Source organism: Notamacropus eugenii, chromosome 1, assembly GCF_028372415.1.
Source record: "Notamacropus eugenii isolate mMacEug1 chromosome 1, mMacEug1.pri_v2, whole genome shotgun sequence".
Classification (NCBI taxonomy): Eukaryota; Metazoa; Chordata; class Mammalia; order Diprotodontia; family Macropodidae; genus Notamacropus; species Notamacropus eugenii.
Genome location: NC_092872.1, coordinates 740,845,033 through 740,871,244, shown reverse-complemented (window position 1 = coordinate 740,871,244; position 26,212 = coordinate 740,845,033). Strand labels below are relative to the sequence as shown.

General features: G+C 47.8%; 1 protein-coding gene across 6 annotated transcripts in view; it reads right to left on the bottom strand.

The window, feature by feature from the left end:
- The window catches only part of SLC25A37 (solute carrier family 25 member 37), a 51,267-nt gene extending 36,079 nt beyond the window's left edge, over positions 1 to 15,188 (bottom strand). For 2 of the 6 annotated variants that reach the window (XM_072634609.1, XM_072634683.1), the window contains exon 1: positions 9,968 to 10,909. Coding sequence is in view for 2 of the 6 variants with exons in the window: in XM_072634350.1 (XP_072490451.1) it covers positions 14,850 to 15,047 (198 nt within the window). In the remaining 4 variants the exon portion in view is untranslated. Of the gene's footprint in view, positions 1 to 9,967; positions 10,916 to 14,058; positions 14,211 to 14,849 lie in introns of those variants that run through there. The other 4 variants (XM_072634542.1, XM_072634350.1, XM_072634473.1 and 1 more) reach the window with 4 other exon arrangements.
- Between the last annotated feature and the right edge of the window lie 11,024 nt (positions 15,189 to 26,212).

Sequence of the window (26,212 nt, the reverse complement as noted above, 5' to 3'; positions counted from 1 at the left end):
TCTGCCCTCCCCCAAGCCTGGAATCTTCACCTAGGGAAGTCAAATCTTTCCTTTCCCTCTCCAAGCACCTATATCAGCTCCCTTGGATTTATTTATAATCTCTTTACAGATGATTCCCAGACCAAGATATCCTGCCCCAGTCACTAAATGCCTACTGGACATCTCCTCCTGCATGTCCCATAGGTATCTCAACCTCAAAATGTCCAAAACAGAACATAGCATCTTCCCCCCAACCCTGCCCCCTCTTCCAAACTTCCGTCTTTCTGTTAGATGCACCATCAACTTTCCCCATAATAGGTTTCAAATTCTTATCATTCTCCAGGACTCAACATTGTCCCTCGCCAGACATATCCAGTCGGTGGCCAAACCCTTTGACCTCCATAGTGTCTCTTGCATCCCACCCCATCTTGCTCCTCGCAGAGCGGCCACGTGGGCCTCCTCATTTGTCTCTCCCACATACAAAAATATTTATAGCAGCTCTTTTCGTGGTGGCAAAGAATTGGAAACTGAAGACAATGGCTGAACCAGTTGTATCTGACTGTGATGGAATATTATTGTGCTACAAGAAATGATGAGCAACATGCTGTCAGAAAAACCTGGGAAGACTTCAATGAACGGATGCAAAGTGAAGTAAGTAGAACCAGAACATTGTATACAGTAACATCAATATGGTAACAAGATCAACTGAGAAAGACCTAGCTATTCTTAGCAATGCAACGATACAAGACAATTCTGAACATGCTATCCACCTCCAGAGAAAGAACTGATGGAACCTGAGTGCAGAGCAAAACATAATTTTAAAAATTTTTTTCTTGGTTTTTTTGTCTGTTTTCTTATGCAACATGGCTAATATGGAATGTTTTTGCATGACTACACACATATTACCATAGAAAATTGCTTGTCTTCTCAGGGAAGGAGGAGGAGAGAGGGAAGGAGAGAGAATTTGGAACTGAAAATTTAAAAAAACAGATGTCTGAAATTGTTATTGAGGAAAAAAGAAAATAAAAATATAAAGTCATTTGCCTCCCCAAATCGGATCTCTCTCCACTCCAGTTTATCCACCACACAGCTCCCAAAGTGATTCTCCTTTAGCAGACATCTGACCTCACCCTCCCCCCAACTCAGTCAGCTTCTGTATTTCTCTCCTTATTGCCTCTAAGAGAAAATATAACCTCTTCTGTCTGGCTCTTGAAGTCCTTTACAATTTGTCTTATTATTGGTCTCATTACATGTGACTCCCCCAGGCTATTCTATGGTCTGATCAAACTGGTCTTTTCTTTGTTCCATCCACGTAGTACTCATCTCCTACCACCATGCCTTTGCACTGGCCATACCCCTATACCTGAAATGCCCCTCCTTCCTCACCTCTGCCTCTTAGAATCCCTCACTTCAAGTCAAAGCCCAAGCATCATCTTCTGCATGAAGTCTTTCCTGACCTTCCCCCCCAACTAATGGTACCCATCCTCTCTCCCTTACATTTATTTCATATTTATTCTGCTTATACTTATATATAAACTTACTGCTTCCCCATTACCAAGTAGGCATTGTTGCAATCATTATCCTTGCATATCTAGCCCTAAGCACAGTACCTGACACACAGGTACTTATGTTTATCTGAAAGTGTCACCATTTCATGAAGCCTTCCTTGATTTCCCCCACCCAAGTCTCTCCTTTTGGGAATCTTTTTTATAGCTTATGTATACCACATGATATAACTACTTATGCCTTTGTCTTACTCCCCGTGTGACTGCAAAGCTGGGAATGGCTGTCTCATGCCATCTCTGAATCCATGGGAGCTGGTATTATCTCTCCTGTACACACATAATAGACTCTAACTGCCTCCTGCCTGGCTGAGATTCATCAAACCTAAGTGGGGGCAGTTGGGTAGCTGGAGGCAGAGAGAGAAGAGCCTGGAGGAAGTACAGGATGGGGGAAACTGGCTGCTCTGACTTAGTACCCTTGCCACTTTGGGCAAGCCTCATCTAAGGCCTAGGTGTCTGCTCATCTGTACAATGAGGAGCTTGGACTAAGTGGCCTCCAAGAATGGTTCTTTGGCAAATATCCACAATAGGCCTGGACTCCTTTTCTTGGGTGACTGAAACTATCAGTCAACATTTAATGAGCACCTATTATGTGCTAAGCATACAAATACACAGGCAAAAATGAAGGTGGTCAAAGGTGAGGACATCGGACCAGGTGATTCCATTTTCAAAGGGAAGGTGACCATTCTGGGGGGCAGCTCTTCATTTCAGAGGCTAATCGTCCTGTCTTCTGGGCTTCATGACAAGCCTGGCCACAGAGGGGATGTCATCCAAGGCCCCAAAAGTCTAGTTCAGAAGCATTACCCCTAGTTTTCATCAGAGCGGACAAGGCAGCAGGAAGCAGATACTGTGAGTTCTAATTATGGCTCTCCATGAATAAGCTTTTTATCAGGAAAGAAAGGAAAAAACAAGTGTGGAGAAATAATGACCATATTTGTTTGGCCAACCCAACAGCTGGTGTTATGAAAGCAACTCACAGTTCTGGAATGCTTCAAGGAGTATTTATTAAGGACCTACTATGTGCTGCCAACAGTGAGACATCTAGTCATTGCCCCCAAGAAGTTTCAGCTTTTATAATAAACCAGCCTGAGAGGTCGCAGGTTCACATAAAGCTGGAATGGACCTTGGAGATCATCAATTCCAACTCTCCTCTTTACAGCTGGGGAAACTGAGGTGAGTAGTTCACTCTATTAGGCATCTAGGTGGCCAAGTGGATATAGCACTAGGCCTGGAGTCAGGAAGACCTGCGTTGAAACGTTCCCTGAGCAAGTCATCTACCCTCTTTTTGCCTCAGTTTCCTCATCTGTAAAATGGGAATAAGGACAACAATGATGATGATGATAACGAGAGCACCTACCTCCTGGGACTGTTGTTAAGATCCAATGAGACACCAATTATAAAGCGTGCAGCCCAGGGCCTGGCTCATGCTTACATCCCTCTTCCTGTTCCCATTTCATAGAAATTTGTTTTAAAAAACAAAATACAAAAATAAAACAAAACTGAATGTTGAGTAAATACAATGAACCCCAAAAAGAACAGAGAAAATGGACTGCCGTTCCTTCTTTGCAGAGCTCCCACAAGCTAAGAGACTCAACACCCAGCAAGAATTCTGGAGAGGGTATTTCTGTACTTGAAAGAAAAGACAGAGTCTACGATCTCCCCTGTCGAGGAGATTTTCTTATTCCACCTCGTATGGGAAAGGAATGACCATTTACTAAGCACCTACTATGGGCTGAACACTTGCGCTAAGCACTCCACTGGGTCCCCACAATAATCCTAAGAGATAAATACTATTTTTACCCTCATCTGACAGCTGAGGAAACTGAAGCAGAGTGAGGTTAAAGGACTTCCCAGAGTCAGACAGTAAGTATCTGAGGCTGTATTTGCAGTCACCCCAATGTTTGTAAATAAAACTCTATCAACAGACTATTATACCTACAAGGGTCCTCAAAGATCTGTAAGCTCTAAGGCCTGGGACTGTTTCAACTTTTGTCTCCCCAGTGCCTAGCACTGTGTCTTGCACAGAATAGGTCTTCAGTGAATGCTTACTGATTAACTGATACAGTACCAGCCTTAAGAGGGAGGCAACTGAGGCTGAGAGAAAAAAAACAGTACTTGGTCAAGAGCATATAGCCAATCAGTGGAGAGTGGGGCCCCAGGTCCAGACCACTGAGCTTTCCAGTACAGCCCACTGTATCTCTGAGGAGCCCCAGGGGACCCAGAGAGCCACAGATCAGCTGCACCTGCCCCTGCTGTGGGGACTCTATGGATCATTTACCCCCCTACAACTGAATCCCACTACTTAGAAAAACAGGCAAGATTCGGTCCACAAGAGGTAGGTAAGTTTCAATTTCCAAAGTCTTTTTTCAGCTGTCCCCTTTTCATTATTACATACACACACACAACACATACACACATACACACACACACACACACACACACACACACGAGAAAGAGAGACAGTGTGTGTGTGTTTGTGTCTGTCTCTCTGTCTCTATCTCGTCTCTCTCTCCCTTGAAGGCAGCCTCCCTCTCTCCTCTCTGCCCAAGAGAACTCTAGGTGTAGAATACTGCATATACTTACTGTTAGACTCAATGGATAAGGATTGGTTTTAACAAAATGCTTCAAGTCTTTCCTTACAAGGGATGGCTAGCTGGGGAAGGATGGGAAGGGCTATAAAAAAAAAAAAACAAGAATTCATTATTTTTCAGTGATGAGGGTTAGGCGGGGGAGATCCCATCCACTGGTGCCATCAAGAAGTCAAAGAGACCATTGGACTAGCAAGTCAGAAGACCCAGGTTCAAGTCCTGACTGATGCTGGATTATGACCGTAGGCAGGCTACAGAATCTCAGAGGGAAAGTGAACCTCAGGCTGCCCCTTCTCCCATCCATCTTCCACACAATCACCAAAATGATATTTATAGTCTGAAGCTCACTACCACATGCCCTCCACCATGGATTCACTTCTCAGGCTCCCAGGATCAATCACAAACTCTTTTTTTGGCATTTAAAGAACATAATGTGCCTCCAGCCGTTACACATCACTCCCCTTCCCCCTTCATGGACATATTCCAGACACACTGGTTTATGATAATTCCTCATTTCCAGCCCTCATACTTTTGCATAAGCGGTACCCCATGTCTACAACAGTCTCCTTCACCTACATCCCTTGGAATCTCTAACTCCCTCTAAGGTTCAGCTCTAACATCGCTTTCCCACATGAGATTTTCCTGATCCCTCCAGTTGCTCATCACACCACCTCAAACCATCAGCCCTCCTACAGTCCCTGACTACTTTGTACATACGAAATCTGAATAATCTGACCACTTCATGGGACTCATTATTCTGACTCCTCAGGACCTAGCTATGTCTCCTATGGAGGCTGCTCTCAGGAAGGTCTGGGTTCAAGTGTGGCCTCTGACACATCTTGGCTGTGCGATCCTGGACAAGTTATTTTTAACCTCTCAGAGTGCCTAGGCAACTCCTGGCAGAGGAAGTTTTCTCACTATGTTATATGTTGTTTACACATGGGAAAGAATGTAATTTAATAAATTAACAAGTTCCCTGCAGGCAGAGAATATTTCTGTTTGTCAACTATCCCCAGCACTTAGTCCAAGGCCAGGTACACAGTAGGTAATTACTAAATTCTCCCTGAGTAGTAAAGGCAGACTGACCCCACCCCCTCCCAGGCTTGTACAAGTGCCACACCCACCATCACCGTATCTCAGGCCTCATTCTGGGGGGCTGCCCCCAACAAGGAGAAGGAGCTGCTTTTCCTGCCACCTTTCTGCTGGGCAGACACAGGGCCAGGATGGAGACACTTGGCTACAGGAGAGTGTGGCTCAGTGGAGGGCGCCCTGGGCCGTGAGAGTTGGGACAGACTGGCGATGGCACTTACCATCAGTCAGTAAACATTTGTTAATCGCCTTCTATATGCCAGCCACTGACTAGCTATGTACCCCAGGGTCAGTCACTCTTCCTCTATACTGCTCAGTTTCCTCATCTATAAAATGGAGATAAGGCCACTTGTGATCATCACCTCCCAGGACTGCTATGGGGTGCTCAACTGGAGAACACTGCATGAGTCTACCTTAAGTAATCATTAGTTATTATATTGTTTATAGGAGAGAAGGGCCTATAAGGCCTCCCTAAGGCTGAGGCACACCACAGGGAGTAGGGAAATGAGCTCCCATCACGGGGGGATTCCAAGCAGAGACAGGCAGGGTCTCAGTGGGATTTTTGTTTTGGGTGGTTAGATCACATGATCTCTAGGGTTATTTTCATCCCTGAGGGCCTAGGGTTTGAGGGTGCTAAGTCAAAGAGTCAGAGCCCCACTTCCCCCACTGGAGGTCCTGAGAAGGAGGCAGAGTCCAGCCACACAACACCTCCTCATTAAACCTGGGGACATCAGCCATGACCGGGCTCCAACATTCCTCCTCCAGAAGGCGGGATTCCGGCTAATCCCCTGAACAGGGGAGGGGGAAAGAGGAAAGGGACAGGCCTAAAGAGCTTACCTCACACCCAAACTGGGGCCCTTCTCGGCTAGACTTGGGGACCATGGGCTGACCCCGGGGGGGGGCAGGAGAAATCAGCAGATGGGACCCCTCAGAGAAACCCTGCTTTTTGGGATACAATAGGAAAGAAAACCCTCTGTGTAGAAAGCCAGGGGTAACAACCCACATACCTGGAAAAGGGAGACTACAGTCATTAGTGCTGGGGTCAGCAAGCCTGTAACTTATGATTGCAAACCTCACCCTTCTGGGCCTCATCTGCTGCTTTGGGAAAATGAGAAAAACTGCTTCTGCCCCAGCAATCCCTCTGTTGGAAATGGGAAGACAGACAGATAACCAGAGAGAAGACATACAGACAAAGGGCTACAAAATGTGCGATACTCTTTGATCCAGCAGTATCGCTTCTAGGACTGTATCCCCAAGAAATCATAGAAATGGGAAAAGGTCCCACATATACAAAAATATTTATAGCAGCCCTCTTTGTGGTGGCCAAAAACTGGAAATCAAGGGGATGCCCATCAGTTGGGGAATGACCGAACAAGCTGTGGCATTGAAAGTAATGGAATACTACTGCGCTCTGAGAAATAATGAACAGGAAGACTTCAGAGAGGCCTGGAAAGACTTATATAATCTGATGCTGAGTGAAAGGAGCAGAACCAGGAGAACTTTGTGTACAGCAACAACCACAATGTACGAGGATTTTTTCTGGTAGACATGGAACTTCATTGCAATGCAAGGACTTAAAAAATTCCCAATGGTCTCTTAAGGCAAAATGCCTTCCACATCCAGAGAAAGAACTATGGAATTCGATCGCAGAATGAAGCAGATCATTTTCTTTTGTATTATGTCTTGGTTTGTTTTATGATTTCTCCCATTCATTTTAATTCTTCTATGCAACATGGGGACAGCTAGGTGGTGCAGTGGATAGAGTACCAGTGCAGGAGTCAGGAGAACCTGAGTTCAAATCTTACCTCAGACACTGGACACTCACTAGCTGTGTGACCTTGGGCAAATCACTTAACCCCAACTACCTCATCCTGGGCCATCTCCAGTCATCCTGACAAGTATCTGGTCACTGGATTCAGATGGGTCTGGAGGAGAAGTGAGGCTGGTGACCTGCCAAGCCCTCCCTCACTCAAAACAAAGTCAAGTGCAAGTCATGTCATCATTTTTCTGATGGCACAGTCTTCTTTGGCAACGAAGGATGAACACACATCTATGCAACATAACTAAGGTGAAAACATGTTTAGTAGGAATGTATGTGTAGAACCTATATAAAATTGTATGATGACTCGGGAGGGAGGGGAAAGGGAAGGGGGAAGGAGGTAAAAAATCTAAGTCATATGGAAGTGATTGTAAAACACTGAAAACAAATAAAATAATAAAACAAAAAAAGAAGACATACAGACATATAAGTGTGCATCTAGGCACATGTGTATTTCATATAGACACATCTATGGCGCTACATATACAGGCTGCTGTTGTCCTTTGTAATCAGAATCAGGATACTGTGTGTCAAGCTATCTGATCAGACCAATATCGCTCAGAAGGCTCCACCACAGGGCAGGCACAGTGTGTATGAACACTGAGAATGGAGATGGCTCTAAATTTGTGCTTCTCATGCTTCTTTTGAGGTACTGAAACTACATATACATATGTGTATGTACATATATATATATGTGTATGTATATACATATATACGTATGCATACACACATATACCCCAAGGAAGTCAGAGAATCGACAAGCATTTATTAATCACCTACTATGGGCCAGGACCCCAAGGAGGTCAGAGAAAAATAAACCAGTCAATGGACAAGCATTTATTAATCACCTACTATGTGTCTGGCAGTGTTAGGAGGCCCAGACAAAAAGACAAAACAAAGAATCAGCTCCTGCCCTCAAGAAGCTAACACCCTGATGGGGGTGGCAGCACTTACATACATGCTTATTTAGCGGGGAGGGAGGTTGCCAAGAACTGAAAACAGAGTGAGCACCAACTGGAAACTTGACCAAACCAAGTGAGGCATGTGGATTTAATGGCCTGGGGCTGTTTATCGAGGAGTATAAGGCATGATTGGAAGGTTGGTCTAGACTAATGTGGAATGAAGGGAGTGGTGTCCTCTGGAGAGGTAGGCACACAATTACCTCAATCAGGGAAAGAGACCTAACAGGGAGCTGTACTCCAAGGAATAACCATTATTGGGCCCAGAAAACAGATGAGGAAAGCATAAGTTTCCCTTTCCCTGGCAGAGAGGGGTGGAACCACAGGGACAAAACACTGCACTCTCAGACCAAAGTAGCTGGATTGGACATAACTGGGGAGGGTTGGGGTAGGATTCTGTCGACTTCACAGGAATCGGGAACTTCCAGGAAAGGAATCTCCTATGGGTGCAGGTAGCACCTCCCTCTGCAACCTAATAGTCCAGGTTCCCTAGGCACAAAGAGCTTGCCCAGGCTCACACAGACTGAATGGTCTTTCTGAGCCCAGCCCACTAACCACTACTGCCTCTCCTAAAAGCAAAAAGCATCAACAAATCTCATTTTTTGAACATCAGGCTATCATGCTACGTTATTTGTCAAATCCATGATCCACCAAGAGGCTTAAGAATGGGGCCTGAGGAAGGTTATGAACACACATGGTCTATTTATCTAATAGCCTTCCTTCCTCACTCCTCATTGCAATGACTTACTATCACAGAGCCATGACTACTCCTGGGTCATAAGCTTCCCAGACAAACAACCTGATCCCAGAAAATTCTCCCTGCTCATTTCAAAGCCTGTTTCCTTCTGGACCAATTGAGTCAGGGTTAAACTGGCCCCTGTCCTCAGTTTCCCCCATGCCCTCCCCCCAATCCCTGTATTTGAAGTCAAAGCTAGCTGAGTGACCTTGACCAAGTCACTGCTACTCCTCATAGAGGAGAGTTTAGACTAGATGCTTTCAATCGTACAATCTCAAAGATACCCCAAGTGTCAAAAGAGCCAACCAGAAAGTTTTCTGCCTCCTCTCCAAGTCATAGGTACCTTCCAGCCTCCCAAACAGGACAGGAAGAATAAACAAGCTAACAAAATGAAAAGGTCAGTCTAGCTGGCCTCAGACATCCCTTCCTACTCTAGGCCTCTGGTCCCTCCAGTCCCCTTAAATCAGTTACAGAAAAGGCCCACCCCAGGAAGTCACACTCTCCGTGGCATTAATAACGGAGAGGAGTGTTGTTATACTGACAGTCAGGAGACCCGGATACTCATGCCAGGTGTTAGTGGTAACATGGCAAACTGACTTCACAGCTAGAAGAGACTGGATCAGATGACCTCACGCATCCTCCCAGTGCTAACGTGTTATAACACTATGATATACACTCTCTGGGCCTCAGTTTATTTTCTCGTAAAATGAGGGGAACAGACTAGATAATCATACTAAGATCTGTTTTTGAGATTCCATGACTTTGGGGGTAAAAAGGATGAGAAAAAAGAATGGAGCGGGGTAAGAGCAGAGAATTAGGGCAATTTTGCTCCAAGATTATAAGCATGAGGACTGGTTCCCGCCATACTTTGTTTTTGCAGGAGCAGAAGACGCCAGGAAGGAACAGAAAGAGACTGAGAGCTTTATATTATCTACTGGTATTGACTCCAAAGGCAGCAGATGAGGTAAGAGGACATAAATTCAAATCTCACACCACTGACACTTACTTCCACAGAGGGAATTACCTAAGTGACCTTGGCTAAGTCACTTTTCCTCCTCCCTAACCCTCAGTTTCTTCATCTGTCCAACTGGATTAGGGGGATACAAGACTAAAGTATTTTTATGGTCCTTTCCAGCTATGATCCTCACCAGCCTCACAAACACAGATGGGGGTGGGAGAGAGCAGACACTACAAGATTTTCCAAAAGAGACTCCTTAAAGGCAAAAATGACTTACCCAAGGTACCATTGGTAGCATCCAAGGTGGGATTCCAAACCAGGTCTTCCTGACCTCACCTGCAGAATTCTGCCCCTCTGTTACAGCACTCCTCGTAATCCCAACCTCCCTTCCCCTGCAAAAGCCCCCTACATTCCCAAATCCTGAGAGAGAAAAAGACATACAGTCCTGTCATTCAGCAGACCAGAGGAACCCATGGCATCTGAAGCCAGAAAGGGCCTTTGAAGTCACTGAGTCCAAACCCCTCATTTTACAAACTGGGATACTGAGACCCAGACAACAGTAGGAATTGGGCCAGGGCCATAGAGTACAGAACCAAAAGGGCCCTTAAAAGTCATCTAATCCAACTCTCTCATTTTACAGATAGGGAAACTGAGACCCAGGCAAGGGAAAGGGCCCTCAGGAAACAGAGGAAAGAGCTGGGATTCCTAGCCAGGTCTTCAAATTGCCAAACTTCAATTTTCTCCGCATGGAAGCTTATTAAGGTCCCATGTCTGGAGAGGCATATGGGAAGCCTCTTCAGCCTATCCCTCTCACCCTGGTGGGAGCCTTGGGTAGGAGGAAGGAAAAGGAGAACCCTATCCTGGAAGATTCCTTTTTGCCCCTCTCTCCATGCTGCGCCACTGCTGTTGCCGCTGCTTCAGGGACCAGCACAGGCTCTGTGTGGTGCGCCTAATCTGGTTGGAATTTCCTCCTCCACCCACCTGGCATTCTGGCCCCACTCTCCCTCCCGAACGCCTGGCTCCTGACTTGGAACAGCAGAGTCTGCTGGTCTAAACTGAGACCCTGAGGCCCAGAGAAAGCCTGAATAACACCTAAAGATGCTCCCCAAACCCCTGGCCCAACCCTGGCACCAGGGAGAAGGAGGGCCTCAACCTGATCTGGGGGTTCTGGGGGAGAGTTAAGAGCTCGTGAGGACCTAGACAATGAATTCAGCCACTGCTCTAAGTGGGGCACTGTCCAGGCCTTCCCCCATCCCCAGGCCTTCCCCCATCCCCGGCCAGCTGCCTAATAATAAGAAATTACATTCTATAGAACACTTTGTCTCCACTTACCTCATCTGATCCTCATAACCCTCTGAGCAGACATTTGTCTCCACTTTACAGATGAGGAAGTTGAGGTTCAGAGACCTGTGACCATGACTATACAGAGACCTGTATAGTCACCTATACAGAAAGTGACTGAGGCCAGAACCCATGTCTTATAAGAGCAGAGAGATTGAGTGCCAAAGGAAACCTCTCAGTTCATCGAGCCTAACCCCCTCAATTTACAAATGAGGAAAGTGAAGGATGGAGAGGAAGTGATTTACCTGTGGTCCCAAAGCTATCAAGTATCAGAGGTCTCCCTGATTCCTAGCCCCAAATGTTACCCATCTCTCAGTTCTGAAATCCGGCGGCAGACGGTAAAGGAAGTAAGGGAGGTAAAAGGAAGTGTGGTAAAACACTCACAACTGAAGGGTTGCTGAGGCTAAAAGTAAAGGCTCTGGGTTTGAAGGACCACATCATCGATTGTGCTGTAGGATTTGGGGAGGGGAGATCTCTCAATTTGGAGACAGGAAGATAGAGACCAGAATCTCCCCTCAGGCCCTTACCAGCTGACCTTGGGCAAGCCTCTATCCCCTCTGAGCCTCAGTTCCCTAATCTGTTAAAATGGTATCAAAATAGCAATAATCTGCTTCCCAGGGATTTTGTGAGCATAAAATGTAAATCACCATCATCTACGTCGAACAGACTCATTTCAAAAGATTGAAGGACCTTTACAGAGAGAGGAAATGTCTGGCCCTGCCTGGGTCACTCACTGGGATAAGGGCAGGGTCAGGATTAGAACTCAAGTCACCTGACTCCCAGGGTCCACTGTTCCTCCAAGGTGCCCTCCACTCCCAGGTCCTGAAAACGTCTACAGAGAATCCTCTGAAAAGCACAGTTAACAACTGGATACAAAATATGCCAACACCTACCGTAAGCTATTAACGATGCACCCAAATCAAGAAGTACCAGATACCCAAGATCAAATGTCACATGTTGGTAGGGTTTTGCCCAAAAAAAGATCCTCTGCATTGTGCGTTTTCTTGTTTGTTTAAGAAAACCAAAGTCAATCCAGAGACACAAAGACACTTATCTGCAGTGACTAGACAGAAACATTGAGATGCCAATGCCATGGAGAATGGGACTCCTGGCCAGCACTCTTCGGGCTCCAGGTCTGAGGCATGCTCAGGTAATCACCCTGGGCTCAGATGTTCTCCCCCCCAGCCTTTATCCAAGCACCTGAGAACACGGCCTCCACTGATAGACCTCTTCCTAAGGGAGGGACAGTTAGTATTCTACAGCTCCTAGGGAGATGGGCAAAGGGCCTGGCAGGCAAGATCTCACTAGCAGTTTAAAAAAAAAAAAGATTTTTTTTTTTGCATAGATCTTTACAAGAGGCTGTTCCTGTTGATGTCCTCTGATATGTACATCACCCCTTGGGAGTAGACAGTACAGAAATTTCAACCCCATTTTAGAGAAGAAATAATCAAGGATCAAAGAAGTCATGCTATTACCCAACCCACTCTCCAAAGCTCACAAGGCCACTTAGCTGGAAGAGCTGAAACTGGAACTAAGGTCTTCCAGGTCTTAGATCTCAGCTCCTCTTCCCTCCCCCCCAATTATAATGTCCTACATGCAACCTAAGACAGGGAAGGGTTCTTCTAATAGATTAGTGGGAAACAAGTGGAAGGAGAGCAGACGGTATCCTTGGTGAATGAATGAGGCCAGGAGTTGCAGAGGAGAGCCCTGGCCTAGGGAACAGGCTAGAAACTCTGCTACGGAGGAGAGCCCTTGTCTAGGGAACAGACTAACATCTTAGCTCTTTCACTTATGGCTGTGACCCTGGGCAAGTCACTTGGTTTCCTCATCTGTAATATGATGAGGTTGGCCTAAGGTCCCTTCCATTTGTAGCCCTGTGATACTTGAGAACAAAAACCCTTGCCCACAGGCAGCCTTGGAACACACTGCCTCTCCCCAGTGAATACCATTCTCTATTTCCCAGTCACCATCAGCAAACACTCAGCAGGCAGTGCAGGTCTCTGCTGCTTTTTGTGGCCCTGACTTTATCAGTGGGCAGAGGGGAGAAGAATCTGCCCTCAATCAATGCATTTATGAATCATTACCTGCCATGTGTCTGGTCCTGCCCCAAGCCCAAGGATCAGCAGACTATAGTTGGGGCTGCACCAGACCCTCAGGGCCCCCTGGGTCAAAGCCTTCATTGTATCCAACTGTGCTGGTGGACACTGGGGAGACACAGCATTAACGGGGCATCATCCCAAGCTGTCCAGGCCAGAAATGCTCTGCTAGGCATGTCCAGTGGACAGCCCAACAGTGGGAAACCCTAGGAACCCACATCAATTCAACCACCATTAAGCACCTATTATGTGTGAGATACCCGAGATAGAAAGAAATAAAACTTCCTGCCTTCAACGAGTGTATATAATTTACAACACAAAGAGGCATAAGCTCACCAATGCCTTATCCATACAGAGCTCTGCACACCCCGTAAGGCAGGGACCTTGTTGTAGCTAGCTAAACTCTTAACTACCCCCAAGTGCCCTGTAGGTGGTATGGTACAGGAAAAGGAACAGGACGACTGTAAAGTCCGAGAGGCTGCCACCACCTGTGTGACCTTGGACAAGTGACTTAAGCTCCCTGGTCCTCAGTCTCCTCCCCTGTGAGATAAGAAAGTTGGACTCCATGACCTCTGAGGTCCCGTTTGGTTCTAGGGTCTAATTGGAAGAGGCCTAAATGACCATCTGAGGGGGGTGGGGGGAAGATGCAGGTGTTAAAGCCCAAAGAAGTGACTTGCCTAAGGTCACACAGCTAAGCTAGGGGTCCTGCTAGTCGTCTGCAGGACCAACTAGATCTCTAATCCTGACTCCACATCCAGGGCTCTTTCAGAGGGCAAAGCCCCGGACCCTCCCCTGCCCCCACGGCCTCCACGTGGGTGTTTAAATGATCCGGAGAGAGAAAAGAAAAGTACAACTCTCCCAGTGCCCGACTTCCCCTGGAGGGAGCGGAATCCGGCAGTTTCCTGTCCTCCACCTGAAATCTGGCACCCACCCTATCGGCTTCACAATCCCGGGAATGCCCGCCTCGGGGTCTTCGGCACTGGAGGCGAGGAAGGGGCCCGAGTCTACCTAGGGAGGCTGGCAGCTGCCACGTCCTGGAAGAGGTTGCCCTCCTCACTAGCTCAAAGCCAGGGCATCCACCCTCTGCGAAACAACAAAAAAGAAGTTGAGAGAGAGAGAGCCCGCCGGCTGGATGGAGGGAGGAGGAAGGGGCAGCGGATGCAAGTTTCTCCTATGCCAGCTCCCTGTGCACAGGGGCACCTCGTGGGTACCGAAGTGGAGGACGGGCTGCAAAGCGCAGAAACGCACGCAGGGGGTAGCGACCCACGCTCCGGGGTAACAGTCCGTCCTCCCTCCCCTCAAAAGGCACACACCCACCATGGCAGAAATGTGCTCGCTCGCTCGGGGCTAGGGGGCGGGCCGAGCCCTCCCAGGACGAGGAAGAGGGCTCGGAGGGCGCGCGCCAGCCCCGGCTCCCTGGGCGGGGAGGAGGGCACAGGCAGCGGGGCGCCCCTGGGCACGGGAGGGCGCCCCTGGGCACGGGAGGGCCCCGGGCTGGACCGCCCCGGGCTGGACAGCCCCCGGCGGCAGGGCTCGCGCTCCGGCTCCCGGGGCTGGGAGGGGGCACAGGCAGCGGGGCGCCCCTGGGCACGGGAGGGTGCCCCTGGGCACGGGAGGGCCCCGGGCCGGAGAGCCCCCAGCCGCAGGGCGCGCGCGCCGGCTCCAGCCCCGGCAGGCTGGCACGGGCGGTCCCGGGGCCCACGCGTGCCCGCGCAGCCTCACCTTCACGCAGTCCACGGGGTACATGACGGAGTGCTCCAGGATCCCGGCCATGGCCCCGGCTGTCATGTGCGTGGACACCGAGGCGCTGGTGGGCAGGTTCTCGTAGTCCTCGGCGCCCGCGTCCTTGCCCCCGCCCCCGCCGCCTTCGCGGCCGTCCCCCTCCATCCTCAGCCCCGCAGCCGGGCTCCGCAGCGCCATCCGCCCGCCGCCCGGGCCGCGGCGTGGGAGCAGGCGGGCCAGCGGAGCCGAGCGGCCGCAAACCAAACTTCACTCCTTCGAGTGGCTCCCACCTCCGGCTGCCGCGGGGCCTGACGCCATGGCGGGGAGGGGGGAGAGCGGCCGGGAGGAGCCGCCGCGGCCAATCCCGAGCTGGGGGAGGCGGGCCCGCGCGGCTCCATTGGCGCGCCCGCCGCGGGTGCCCGCCCCCTCTGTGACGTCACAGTCCTCTGCACATTTCCAGGCAGCCGGGGCCGCGGCGGCGCGGGGGGAGGAGGGGGCGCGGCGCGGGCGCGGGGTGCTCCTTGGGGAGGGGCGGGGAGGCGAGGCGAGGGTGGGGTGCCCTCCTCCCGCTCCTCCCCCCTCCCTCCTTCTGGAAGGGCGCGCGTGGACTGCCTGGCGGGGGACGGGGGTGCCCCGCGAGAGGCGGCTCCCCGCTGCGTGAGCCCCAGCCCGGGGCCAGCCTTGCTGGGCAGCCTGGCATTCCAGAGGCCCGGACGGGGCGGCCTGTTGCATGAGCCAGGGTGCTCTGGACGTGGAGAGGCGCCAGCGCGGCCGTGCGCATCCATGCCCAGCCGGGGTGGGGTGGGGGGGGGTGCTCGGTGGCAGCCCCCACCCTAAGGGAACTGGCCCGCAGCGCCCCAGGGTCTGTCCTGCAGCGAGGCCTGCTCGCCATCCACGCTTCCACAGATGGAAGCTTCCACTCCACCTAGCCTAATCCAGATTGGGACTGATGCCCAGTCCAGGCTTACCTAGGCCCCTCAATTGTGCCAGCAGCTGACATTTCCATAGAGTGTGCAAAGCACACTCACAATAACCTGGTGAGGTAGGGGCTAAGGGCGTTATCTCCACTTTAGAGCCCAGGGAAACTGAGGCTAGCAGGACTGGGGACCCTCATGCTTACTGGGTCACTCAGCCAAGCAGCACTTAAGTTCCTACCCTGTGCCAAGCACCCTTGGTATGTACTAAACTAGGTGCCATTGCTATCCCCGTCATGCAGATGAAGAAACTGAGGCAGAGAGGTTAGAGGGGCCCTTGTGTTATTCAGTGGTGTCTCTCTGTGACACCAGTTGGGCTTTTCTTGGCAGAGATATTGAGTAATTTTCCATTTCCTTCTCCAGCTCCTTTCAGAGGAAACCAAGGCAAATGGGGTTAAGTGATTTGGCTAGGGTCTTACAGCTCGTAAGTATCAGAGGCTGGATTTGCACTCAGGTCTGCCTGACTCCAACTACTACTTGGGTGACATTTCACTCCAATCCATCCTCTGCTCAGCTGCCAAGGAGATTTCCCTAAACCCCAGAACTGTAATGCTTCCCCTTATTAGAGCTACTAGATCCTCTGAAGCAGTTACGCTCTCTTAAGGCTACTTTGTTTCAAGCATGTATCTATTCTGTGTGTGCTCCTTATGTGTATGTTGTCTGCCGCGTATCATGTAAGTTCCTTTTCTCCCTTTGTCTCAGTGCCTGACATTGTACTTGACCCTCACATAGTAAATGCAGTATTCTCTTGTTAGTGACCAACCCCTCTGTAAGAAGGGGGGTGGATTACATGACCTCTGTGGTACTTTCCAGCCCGGACCTTCTAACGGTCCATGGGCTAAGGCCCTTCGAACATCTGGAAAAGGGAGGGGAGTGGACTAGAGGAACCCCCACAGTCTTAGTCCCTTTAGGCCTTATCCATGGGCCTGCCACCACACCCATGCCCTTCCCTTCCTGGGAGCTCCCAGATAAGGAAGGAGAGAGAATCAATGAATCACAGCTGGAAGGATCCTCAGAGATCATCCCTCCCAGGCAGGAGCCATGCACCAACCTACTCTCACCCCACCCTTGTCAAAATATACAAGACACCCCATTCTTGGTAGGTTTCTAGGGCTCTGAGATTCTGTGGCCAGCTTATGGTCAAAGGCATGGATTCCATTGTCCCTTCTGCCACAGCTGCCCATCCTGAAGTCAGGAAGACCCAAGTTCAAATGTGACCTCAGACACTTATTAGCTGGGTGATCCTGGGCAAGTCATTTAACCTCTGTTTGCCTCAGTTTTTTCAACCGTAAAATGGGGTAATAATAGCACCTACCTCAAAGGGTTACTGAGAATCAAATGAGATTTGTTTTTTTAAAAAGTACATAGCATAGTGCTTGGTACATAGTAGGTGTTACAAAAGTACTTCTTTCCTGCTAGCTCAGCAGCCACCATCCGTGCCCAGATATCTGCAATATTCTGAGCTGGATATCTGTTTCTACTCTACACATAGGTTCATAGAGATGGAAGGAACCTTGGAGAACCTCCAGTCTGGGAGTCCTAACCCAGGAAGTCTGAACTTAGATTATGAACCAAAAAATCATATTTTTGACTCATCTTTGATAATCCTAAGCATTTTATTTTATGTATTTACAATCATTACTCTTGGGAGTTTGAAGGTTTCTCCAGATCATCCACGGTGTCCCTTTGGTTCAAAACCCCGTGGGCTTAGGAGGCTCATGCCTTGGGAGGGCACATGCCAAGGATGCATTTCTTTAGTAGGGGTCTGCAACCCAAAATGATCATAGGGCACAGATCTTATGGTGGCCCCCCTGCTCCAAAGCCTTCCAAGGCTCCCTCTGGCTGAACAGATGAAATCCAAATTCTTTTGCCTGCCAGTCCATGCCCTCCACTGTCTCAGTGGGTGGCTTTGTCCCCAGTTTCTCTTCACATAATCTGAGTTCTTGCCAAGCTGGATGACTCATCCAAATATAGGCTCAATTTTGCTGTCTGTGCCTTTGTTTCTGCTTTGACATTTGCTCAGAATGCCACTCAAGTCTCAGCTCAAAGACACTGGGAGTGTTAGATGGTGGAAAGAGCTGAGGCTCTGGAGTTACAGGGGCTGGGTTCTGATCTTGGCTCTGCCACACGCTGGCTGTGTGGACTTGGGCAAATCACATGACCATCTTAGGGCTGGGGGAACATTGGTGCAAAGGCCAGGAGATGAGAGATGGGGCCTTGTGAACGTAGAAATCCAAGTAAGCCGAACTAGGAGAACTTGAGAGGTGTGTAATGTGTAATAAGAGTGGAAGTGAGAAGAGGCCAGGTTGGCAAGAATGTCAAATGCCAAGTAGAGGAGGGTCTGTTACATCTGGGAGGCAGCTGCATGAAGATAGATTGCGCAGGAGGGAGGGGGGATGCCAACTGGCAGGCCCTTGTCACAACAACTGTTTTTCTCTTGGTGATCTCATCAGCCAGCTCCCATGGGCTCTACTATTATCTCCATACACATGACTCCCAGGTCTATATTCTACCTCTTTCTCTGTCTGTCTCTCTTCCCTACTCTCTGTCCCTCTGTCTCTGTTTCTCTGTGTGTTTCTCTCCTTCCCTCCACTCCCTCCTTCTCTTTCTCCCTTCTCTCTCTTCTAACCTTCACTTCTTTCTCTCCTTCCTCCTCTTCTCTCCTTCTTCTCTTTCCTTCCTTCCCTTCTTTTCTTCACTCCCTCCTCTCTTTCTTTCTCTCCCCTTCCTCTTTCCTTTGCTTCTTTCTCTCCTTCCCTCCCTCTTTCCCTCCTCTCCCTCCTTCCCTTTCTCACTTGTCTCCTTTCCACCTTCCCTTCTTTCTCTTCTTCCTTTCTCTCCTTCTCTTTCTCCCTTATCTCTCTCCTTTCTACCTTCCCTGCTTTTCCTTCTTTCTTTCCCTCCCTCCCTCCTGTCTCTCATCTCATTCCCCTTCCTCCCTCCCTTCCCTTCCCTCTGTCTCTGCCTATCTTTTTTTCCTCTGTGTGTGTCTCTCTGTCTCTCTATCTTTTTCTCTTTTCTGTTTCTCTGTCTCTTTCTTGAACTCCTAACACACCACCACCTATCTGTTGTACATCAACAAGGATGTCCCCTAGGTATCCAATCTCACCATTTCCAAAAAAAAAAACAAACCTAGTTATCCTTTTACTCACCCCAGTTTATGACTACAGGCTCAGAGCTTCTGATCTTTCTTCTCTTGCACCCCCAAATATTCGATTGTTAGTGCCTCCATAGCATCTGTCCCCTTCACTCCACTTCCATGATCACCACTTGAGCTCAGGCCCTCATCACTGCCAAAAAAACGCTGTTACAACAGTCTCCTAACTGATTTTTCAGCTGCCAGTCTCTTCTCCATCCTTTGCATTTACTGTTACATACTTTGTGCTGCCTTATACTTGTACCTACTATGTGCCAGATGCTATTCTAAGCACTTTTCAAATATCCCTTCTGATCTTCACAACAACACTTCGAAGTCAAGCCTGTTATTATTTTAATTTTACAGATGAGAAAACTGAGGCAGACAGTGGTGAAATGATTTGCTTAGGTTCACACAGGTAGTGTCTGATACTGGATTTGAACTCAGGACTTCTGACTCCAGGCCCAGTGCTCTATCCAGTACACTTCCTGTTTCTATGAAGTTATGAAATATACAGATACTAATTCCAGTATTACCAGTGAGGGATGGAAGATATGAGAGCTTAGGTGACTTGCCCTGCTCCCATGATCCTTCCTGAGGCTTTATTCAAACCCAGGTCTCTTGACTCTACATAGATCCAAGATGCCCTACACTGCACTATATTACTTTCGCCTAAATTTCATATGGAAGGACCTAATTTTCTATAGTAACTGAGCAGTGGTTGGTAAACCTCTGTTTGAACACTTCCAAGAGATGGAGAAATCACTACCTCACAAAGCAATCCATTCCATGACTGGGCCTCTCTAATTGTTGGGACATTGTCTATTTTTATGAGTTCAGATCTGCTTCCCTATTTCCCATAGATTCTGTCCTTGGAGCTCTAGAAGGAAAGTCTAATTCTTTTTCCACAAGACAGCTCCTCCAATACATGAAATCAGCTGTCACGTAGCATATACATACATATACACACATGTCATATCATGTGCTATCCCATTATATCACACATGTCATCATGTCATGCCATCATTATATTGAAGATGTCATATATCATTCTATCATATCGTGTTTAACATTTTACCATATATAATATGTCATCATGTCATCATATGGCATACATAACATCCTATGTCATTATATAATATCATTCTAAGTATCTTTTCCATTCTAAGTATCCCTAGTTTATAGACCTTGATACATAGAATTTAGACCTAGAAGGAACCCACAGAAATGACCTAATCCATCTCCTCCATTCTGTAAAAGAATAACCCAACAAGGTCCCAGGAAGATAAATGAGTGACCTGGCCAAGATCACACAGGTGACAAGAATAATTTGAACTCAGGTCCTCTGATTCCCAAGCCAGGCCTCTTGACTCACCATCTCAGGGGCCTCTTCCTTTAGCTGCTTTTCATATAGCATTTCACCTCTGAAACTCCTCTCATCATGGTCACAGTATAATGGGGATGGGCCCTGGGTTCAAATCCCAGCTCTTCGGCCTGCCTGTGTGACCTTGGGCAAGTCCCTACACCTTCCTAGACCTCAAGTTTCCTCATCTATAAAAATGAAAGGGTTGGACTAGCTGGCTCCTGAGGTTCCTCCAAGCTCTAGACCTGTGCTTCTATGATTCTGTTACTTCCCCTTTCTGAGAATCAGTTCTTTATCTGTAAAACATATATAATCATTGGTGCCTATCTCACTGGGTGGCTGTCAGTAAGTTGTTCCTATGTGCCAGGCACTTTCCTAAGCACTCGGGTTACCAAGAAAGACAAGAATAATGCTTGTCCTTAAGTGAGGATCTGTTGGGAGGAGGAGGCTCAAAGTGCTTTATAAACCTCAGTACCATGGGAATATCAGCTATAATTATCGACGTAGGAGCTCTTCTTGTTTTGGGGGACACAGGCTAGAGTTGGTGGTGGTATGATGAACTAGATTCTCGGCTACTTCCTCTGCACTCCTGCTTCCTTACCAAACGAGAAGGGAGAAGTTCCTAGCAGGGCAGTGTAATCAGGGGATAAAGAAAGGTCCCCACTGGCCTCTGCCTGTTTACTGGAGATGCTCCTACTTCCAGAAGCACCTGCAAATGTGGCTGGGAAAGCAGGGCCATGGGCTGTGACTTACTGCTCCTGCCAGTCTCTGATGCAAAGTTCCTGAACATTGAGCCTGAGGTCATCCAGCAAACGGAAACTCAGAAAGGTTGAGCGATTTATCCAAGGCCACACAGGAAATATAATAAATTACAAGAAATATCACCCTCAGCACTTTACTCCCAGCTGGGCTGATAATACGGTTTGTAGTCACAATGGCATTCCCTGGGCTTCTAATCAGGCGTACCATAGGAGCAGTCATACCCCACTGCTCATGTAGCCCCTCACATCCCCCATCCCAACCCACCTCTCTGACTTTGCACATAGCCTGTGGTGAAAACAAAATGAGTGAATCTGTGCACGGGTTGTTTTTCTCAGTAGAATTAAAGCTTGGTGAAGTTGACGACAGATTCCTTTGCATCTTTGCACAGGGCCTTGTACAATGTGAGACAGACTGGGTGAGGAATGTATGCTTATTGAATTAAATTATTCCCCCAACCATCCATCTCTAGGGGCGTGAGCCTATGAGCCTCTGCTCAGACTATCATAGAGTTAGCTCTAGAAGGGACCTTGGAGGACATGATAGAAATAGATGGATAGACCAATGGAGATAGATAGATAGATAGATAGATAGATAGATAGATAGATAGATAGATAGATAGATAGATGATAGATAGATAGATAGCTGTTGTTTACTCGTTTTCAATTGTGTCTGACTTTGTGACTCCATTTGAGATTTTCTCAGAAAAAAAGTGGTTTGCCATTTATTTCTCCAGCTCTAAGGCAAACAGGGTTAAGTGACTTCCCCAGGGTCACACAGCTAGAAAGCATCTGAGGCTGGATTTGAACTTGTCTTCTTGACTCCACCTGGTGCTTTATCTACTGCACTAACTAGCTGCCTGGATGGATGGATGGATGGATGGATGGATGGATGGATGGATGGATGGACAGAAGATAGATAGATATGATAGATAAATAAAATTCAGATTCCATAGCCTGGCTGACACATCAATACACGAAAAAGAGAGACATTTACTAAGCACTTACTACGACATTCTAGAACCTCCTAAGAATTAGGGATACAATCTTTTTTCTCCAGTAGTTTACATTCTAGCAGGGGAAGCAAACACCAGATGGGCAGCTGGGAGCTAGGGCAGCCTAGCCTGGAGAACTGGTTCCAGGTTGGAGAAGCTGAAAGCTCCCCATCAGAGATCAAGTCCAAGTTTGGGGGAGGGGTGAAGGAAAGGTGAGGTGAAGAGGCTAGGCTAGATGTGGCACAATGAGGACATGGTTAGGAATGTATGGAGCCCAATCTCAGGTTTAGACCCGGGTGGAAACTTCAAAGCCAACAAATCCACCCCCTTCACTTTACAGCTGGGCAATCCAGTGACATGCAGAGTGGCATCTGTGCCCTGATCCTCTGACTTCAAATCCGGTTTTCTTCCCATGTGATCCCTACAGCTTAAGCTGAGCACGTTTCTCTAAATGGAGACCTCATGGACCCCTCCATGTGCTGACTTCCTTATGTCAGGAGGGCAACTGGATTTTTACCCTGGGCTAGCACTTCATTAAAGTACATCTCCCTAGTTTTGTCCTTGTCTCTCTCCCTTTCCCAGACTCATTTCCCCAAATCCAGATGGGCCACTTTTAGAGGGACCCCTACTTTCAGGCTTCTTGTGCTACTTGATAAACCCATAGCTGAGTCCCTGGTACCAAGTTGGACATGGAATCCTCATTTGAGTTTGGATATCTATGAGGCATCTCAGTGAAGTCTAGGGCTGAAGACTGGAGCTCAGAAGAGAGATTAGCTCCATACAGGAACATTTGGGCATCCTCTACATAGATATGACATGTGAATGGCGGGGAGCTGATATGACTCAGTGAAGATGATGCAGCAACGGGGCAGAGACCTGCAGGACCCCCTTGGTGAGTGAGCAGTGAACAATATGCATGATGGGAAAGCAGAAGCTGGAGCAGTCCTGAAGGCAGGAGGAGGAGGAACTAGAGCATCCCAGAGGCCCAGCCAGGATGACCATGGCAGACACAGCAGAGATGTCAAACAGGACAAGCAAAGACCCAAGACAGACCCATGTCCCACAGTCCCCAGTTGGAGAATGTGTCTTATCTTTCCATGGCTTCTTGAACAAAGTAGCCAGTGTAAAAAGGGCCCTTTCTGATCTAACCCCTGGAATGGTATATTGGAAGAAGTAAAGTCAACTCAGGGCAGTTGACTCCTTCTCCCCCTCTCCAGCTTTAGAATGTAAAGTTAGGAGGGTTCTCAGAGCTCACTTTACAGATGAAGAAGAAGAGGCAATGTAGGAAAATGGCTAGAGTCTTGGATTTGAAGTCAGGTTCAAATCTCACCTCTGAAGCTTATTGGTTGTATGACCCTGGGCAAGGCATTTTCCACCTTTTTTATTTTTAAAAAAATTTTTGGAGGCAATCCGGGTTAAGCAACTTGCTCAGTCACACAGCTAGTTAAGTGTCTAGGTCAAATTTGAACTCAGGTCCTCCTAACTCCAGGGCCAGTGTTCCATCCCCTATAGCACCTAGCTATCCCTATTTTCCTTATTTTTAAAATGAAGGACTTAGACCAGATGCCTTTTAAAGTCCCTTCTGCCTTTAGGAATCTCTAAATCTCAAAGAATAAAAGGGGTTTACTAAAGGTCTCACAGCTAGTCAGGGACAGATCTCAGATTAATTTTCCAGTCTCTTGACTCCCAGGCTCAGGGTCTTTCCACAATATTGGACTGCCTGCTCTATTTTCGTTGTCAATGACATTATTTTTTTAAAGTCAGGGAGCCTGGCAGGAAACTCTTCAACTTGACCCATTCAGGGCCTCAGCAGGTCTTGAAGTAGCCTTGGCCAAGCAAATATTTATGTTTCCCTACCCCCAGGCCTTCACCAGGCATTGGTGGCCATGATCATCCTATATGTCTTGGGTCGTTTGACATCCCGCCAAGGTCTGGGGATGACTGCTCACGTACTGACTGTAAAAGAAAAAAAACCAAAAAACAAAAATAAAAGGTACACACTCTGAGCCAACCTAACCATCTGGCAGCCTGGATTATGACTTTCAGAGAAATTAAAATAACAAACCTCCCCACCCCAATTTCCTAAACCAAAAGAATTTATTTGTTTGTCTATTTTGAAATGGCAGAGAAACAGCTGGGGGGAGGGAAGTCCCACTGCTCTGGGAGGCAAGAGACAAGGTTTTAAATCCCAGGGCTACCACACATTAGCTGGGGCCCCTCGATTCTCTCTAAAGCTCTATATCCTCCCTGGAAATGAGGTGACTGGTTTATGTGAAATCTGAGGTTCTCGCCTTAAAGTCTATCATCTTAAGGCTCTCCATTCTGCTAGTCTGTCCTCTCAAACTTCTGCCATCTCTGCCATCCTCTGTTCTAAGGCTCCTCCCGGCCCCATATTCCCCATTCTGAGGTCCTTCCTAGCTCAGACAGTGTGTGCATCTGTTCTCAAAATACCTCTAAACGTAGACCAAAGGAAGCTGGGCAGATTGATTCTACCACTCTCTTGGGTTTTGCTAATGGGGAGGGTTTTGCTCTGTTAATTAGTGGTTTGTGAGCGACTGCCGTTCTGGATTTCTGAATGTGCCATACCCACCTCTCTAAGGGGGAGGTGCAGGTATGAGAGGCCAAGAGCTGGGCAGGGCCAGGCTGGCTCTGGGAGGCCTGGTCAGGAGCCTTCCAGTCAGTTCTGCCCTCTTCCTCAGTCTGTCTCCTCTGCTGCAATGATTTTGGCCTTTGACCAGCTGGGACTGCTCCCCACCCTCCAGGGGCCAGCTCTCTAGCCCATCCTCCCACAAGGGGACCCCTCCCTCCTCCCAACTCTAGAACTCAACTCTCAAAAGAGCCAGAGCTGGAAATCATCCTGCCTCGTCCCTGGGAGGGAGTGTGGCTCATTGCAAAGTGCTCTGGATTTGGATCTAGGAAACCTGGCTTCCAATTCTAGGCCTCTCCCTTTCTCCCTTCATGACTCTGAACAGCTCACCTCTTTCCTCTGGGCCTGTGCTTCCCCATCTATGAATGAGTGGGTTGGATTAGCTGCCCCCAAGGTCCCTTCCAGCTCAGAGCCTTTTGTTCAAGGCTATATAAATGGGGGTCATTATGTCACAGAGTCAAGGGGAAGGGGGAAGGGAATAAACCTTTATATTGTATCTACTATGTGCCAGAAAGGTATATATGTACATATATACACATATGCATGTACATACATACATATGAGTGTATATGTACATGTGTGTATATACATGTGTGTGTGTGTGTGTGTATATATACATATACGTATATATGTATATACAAGGATCAGCTTGGGAAGAATATTTAGCTCACCCCTTCCCATTTTACAGTCAAGCAAACTAAGATCCAGGGAGTGACTTGTTTAAAGTCACACATCTAGTAAGCATCTAAGGTCAAATATGAACCCAGGTCTTCTTGGTTCACAGCCCAGAACTCTATCCACCACACTCCATTGTCATCATATGACTGATAATAGCTTTCCTTTATAGAGTGATTTATAAATGTTATCTCAGTTTTAACAACAACCCTGGGAGGCAGGTGCTATTATTATCCCCATTTTATAGGTGAGGAAATTGAGGCAAGTAGTTTCGGTGACTCACATGACTAGGGAATGCTAGAGGCTGAATTTTAACTCAGGTCTTATTGACTCTAGGTTCTGTGCTGTATCCACTGTGACATCTATCTTCCTCCTACATTAGTTTATAATTAGATAGAATGTAGACTCCTTGAAAGCAAAGATTTTTTATGATTTTATCTTTGTGACAAAGTGCCTGGCACATAGTTGGTACTTAATAAATGCTTGGTGAATGATTCCTTGAAATTTATATAGAACTTGAAGAAACTTTAAGTTATCCCATCTGATCACTCAAGGTAGGCAGGATAGATGTTATTATCTCCCTTTCCTAGGTAAAGAAACTGAGGCACAGAGAATTGCCTTGAGGGACTTGTGCAAAGTTACAAAGCAGAAATCAGGTCTTCCTGGATTACCCTTAATTCTAACAGATTCTCCTCCTTGAAATCACTTTTTACACCTTTTCTTTTCTAGTCGAGGCAAATAGGGTTAAGTGACTTGCCCAGGGTCACACAGTTAGTAAGTGTCTGAGGCCACATTTGAACTAAGGTCCTCCTCCA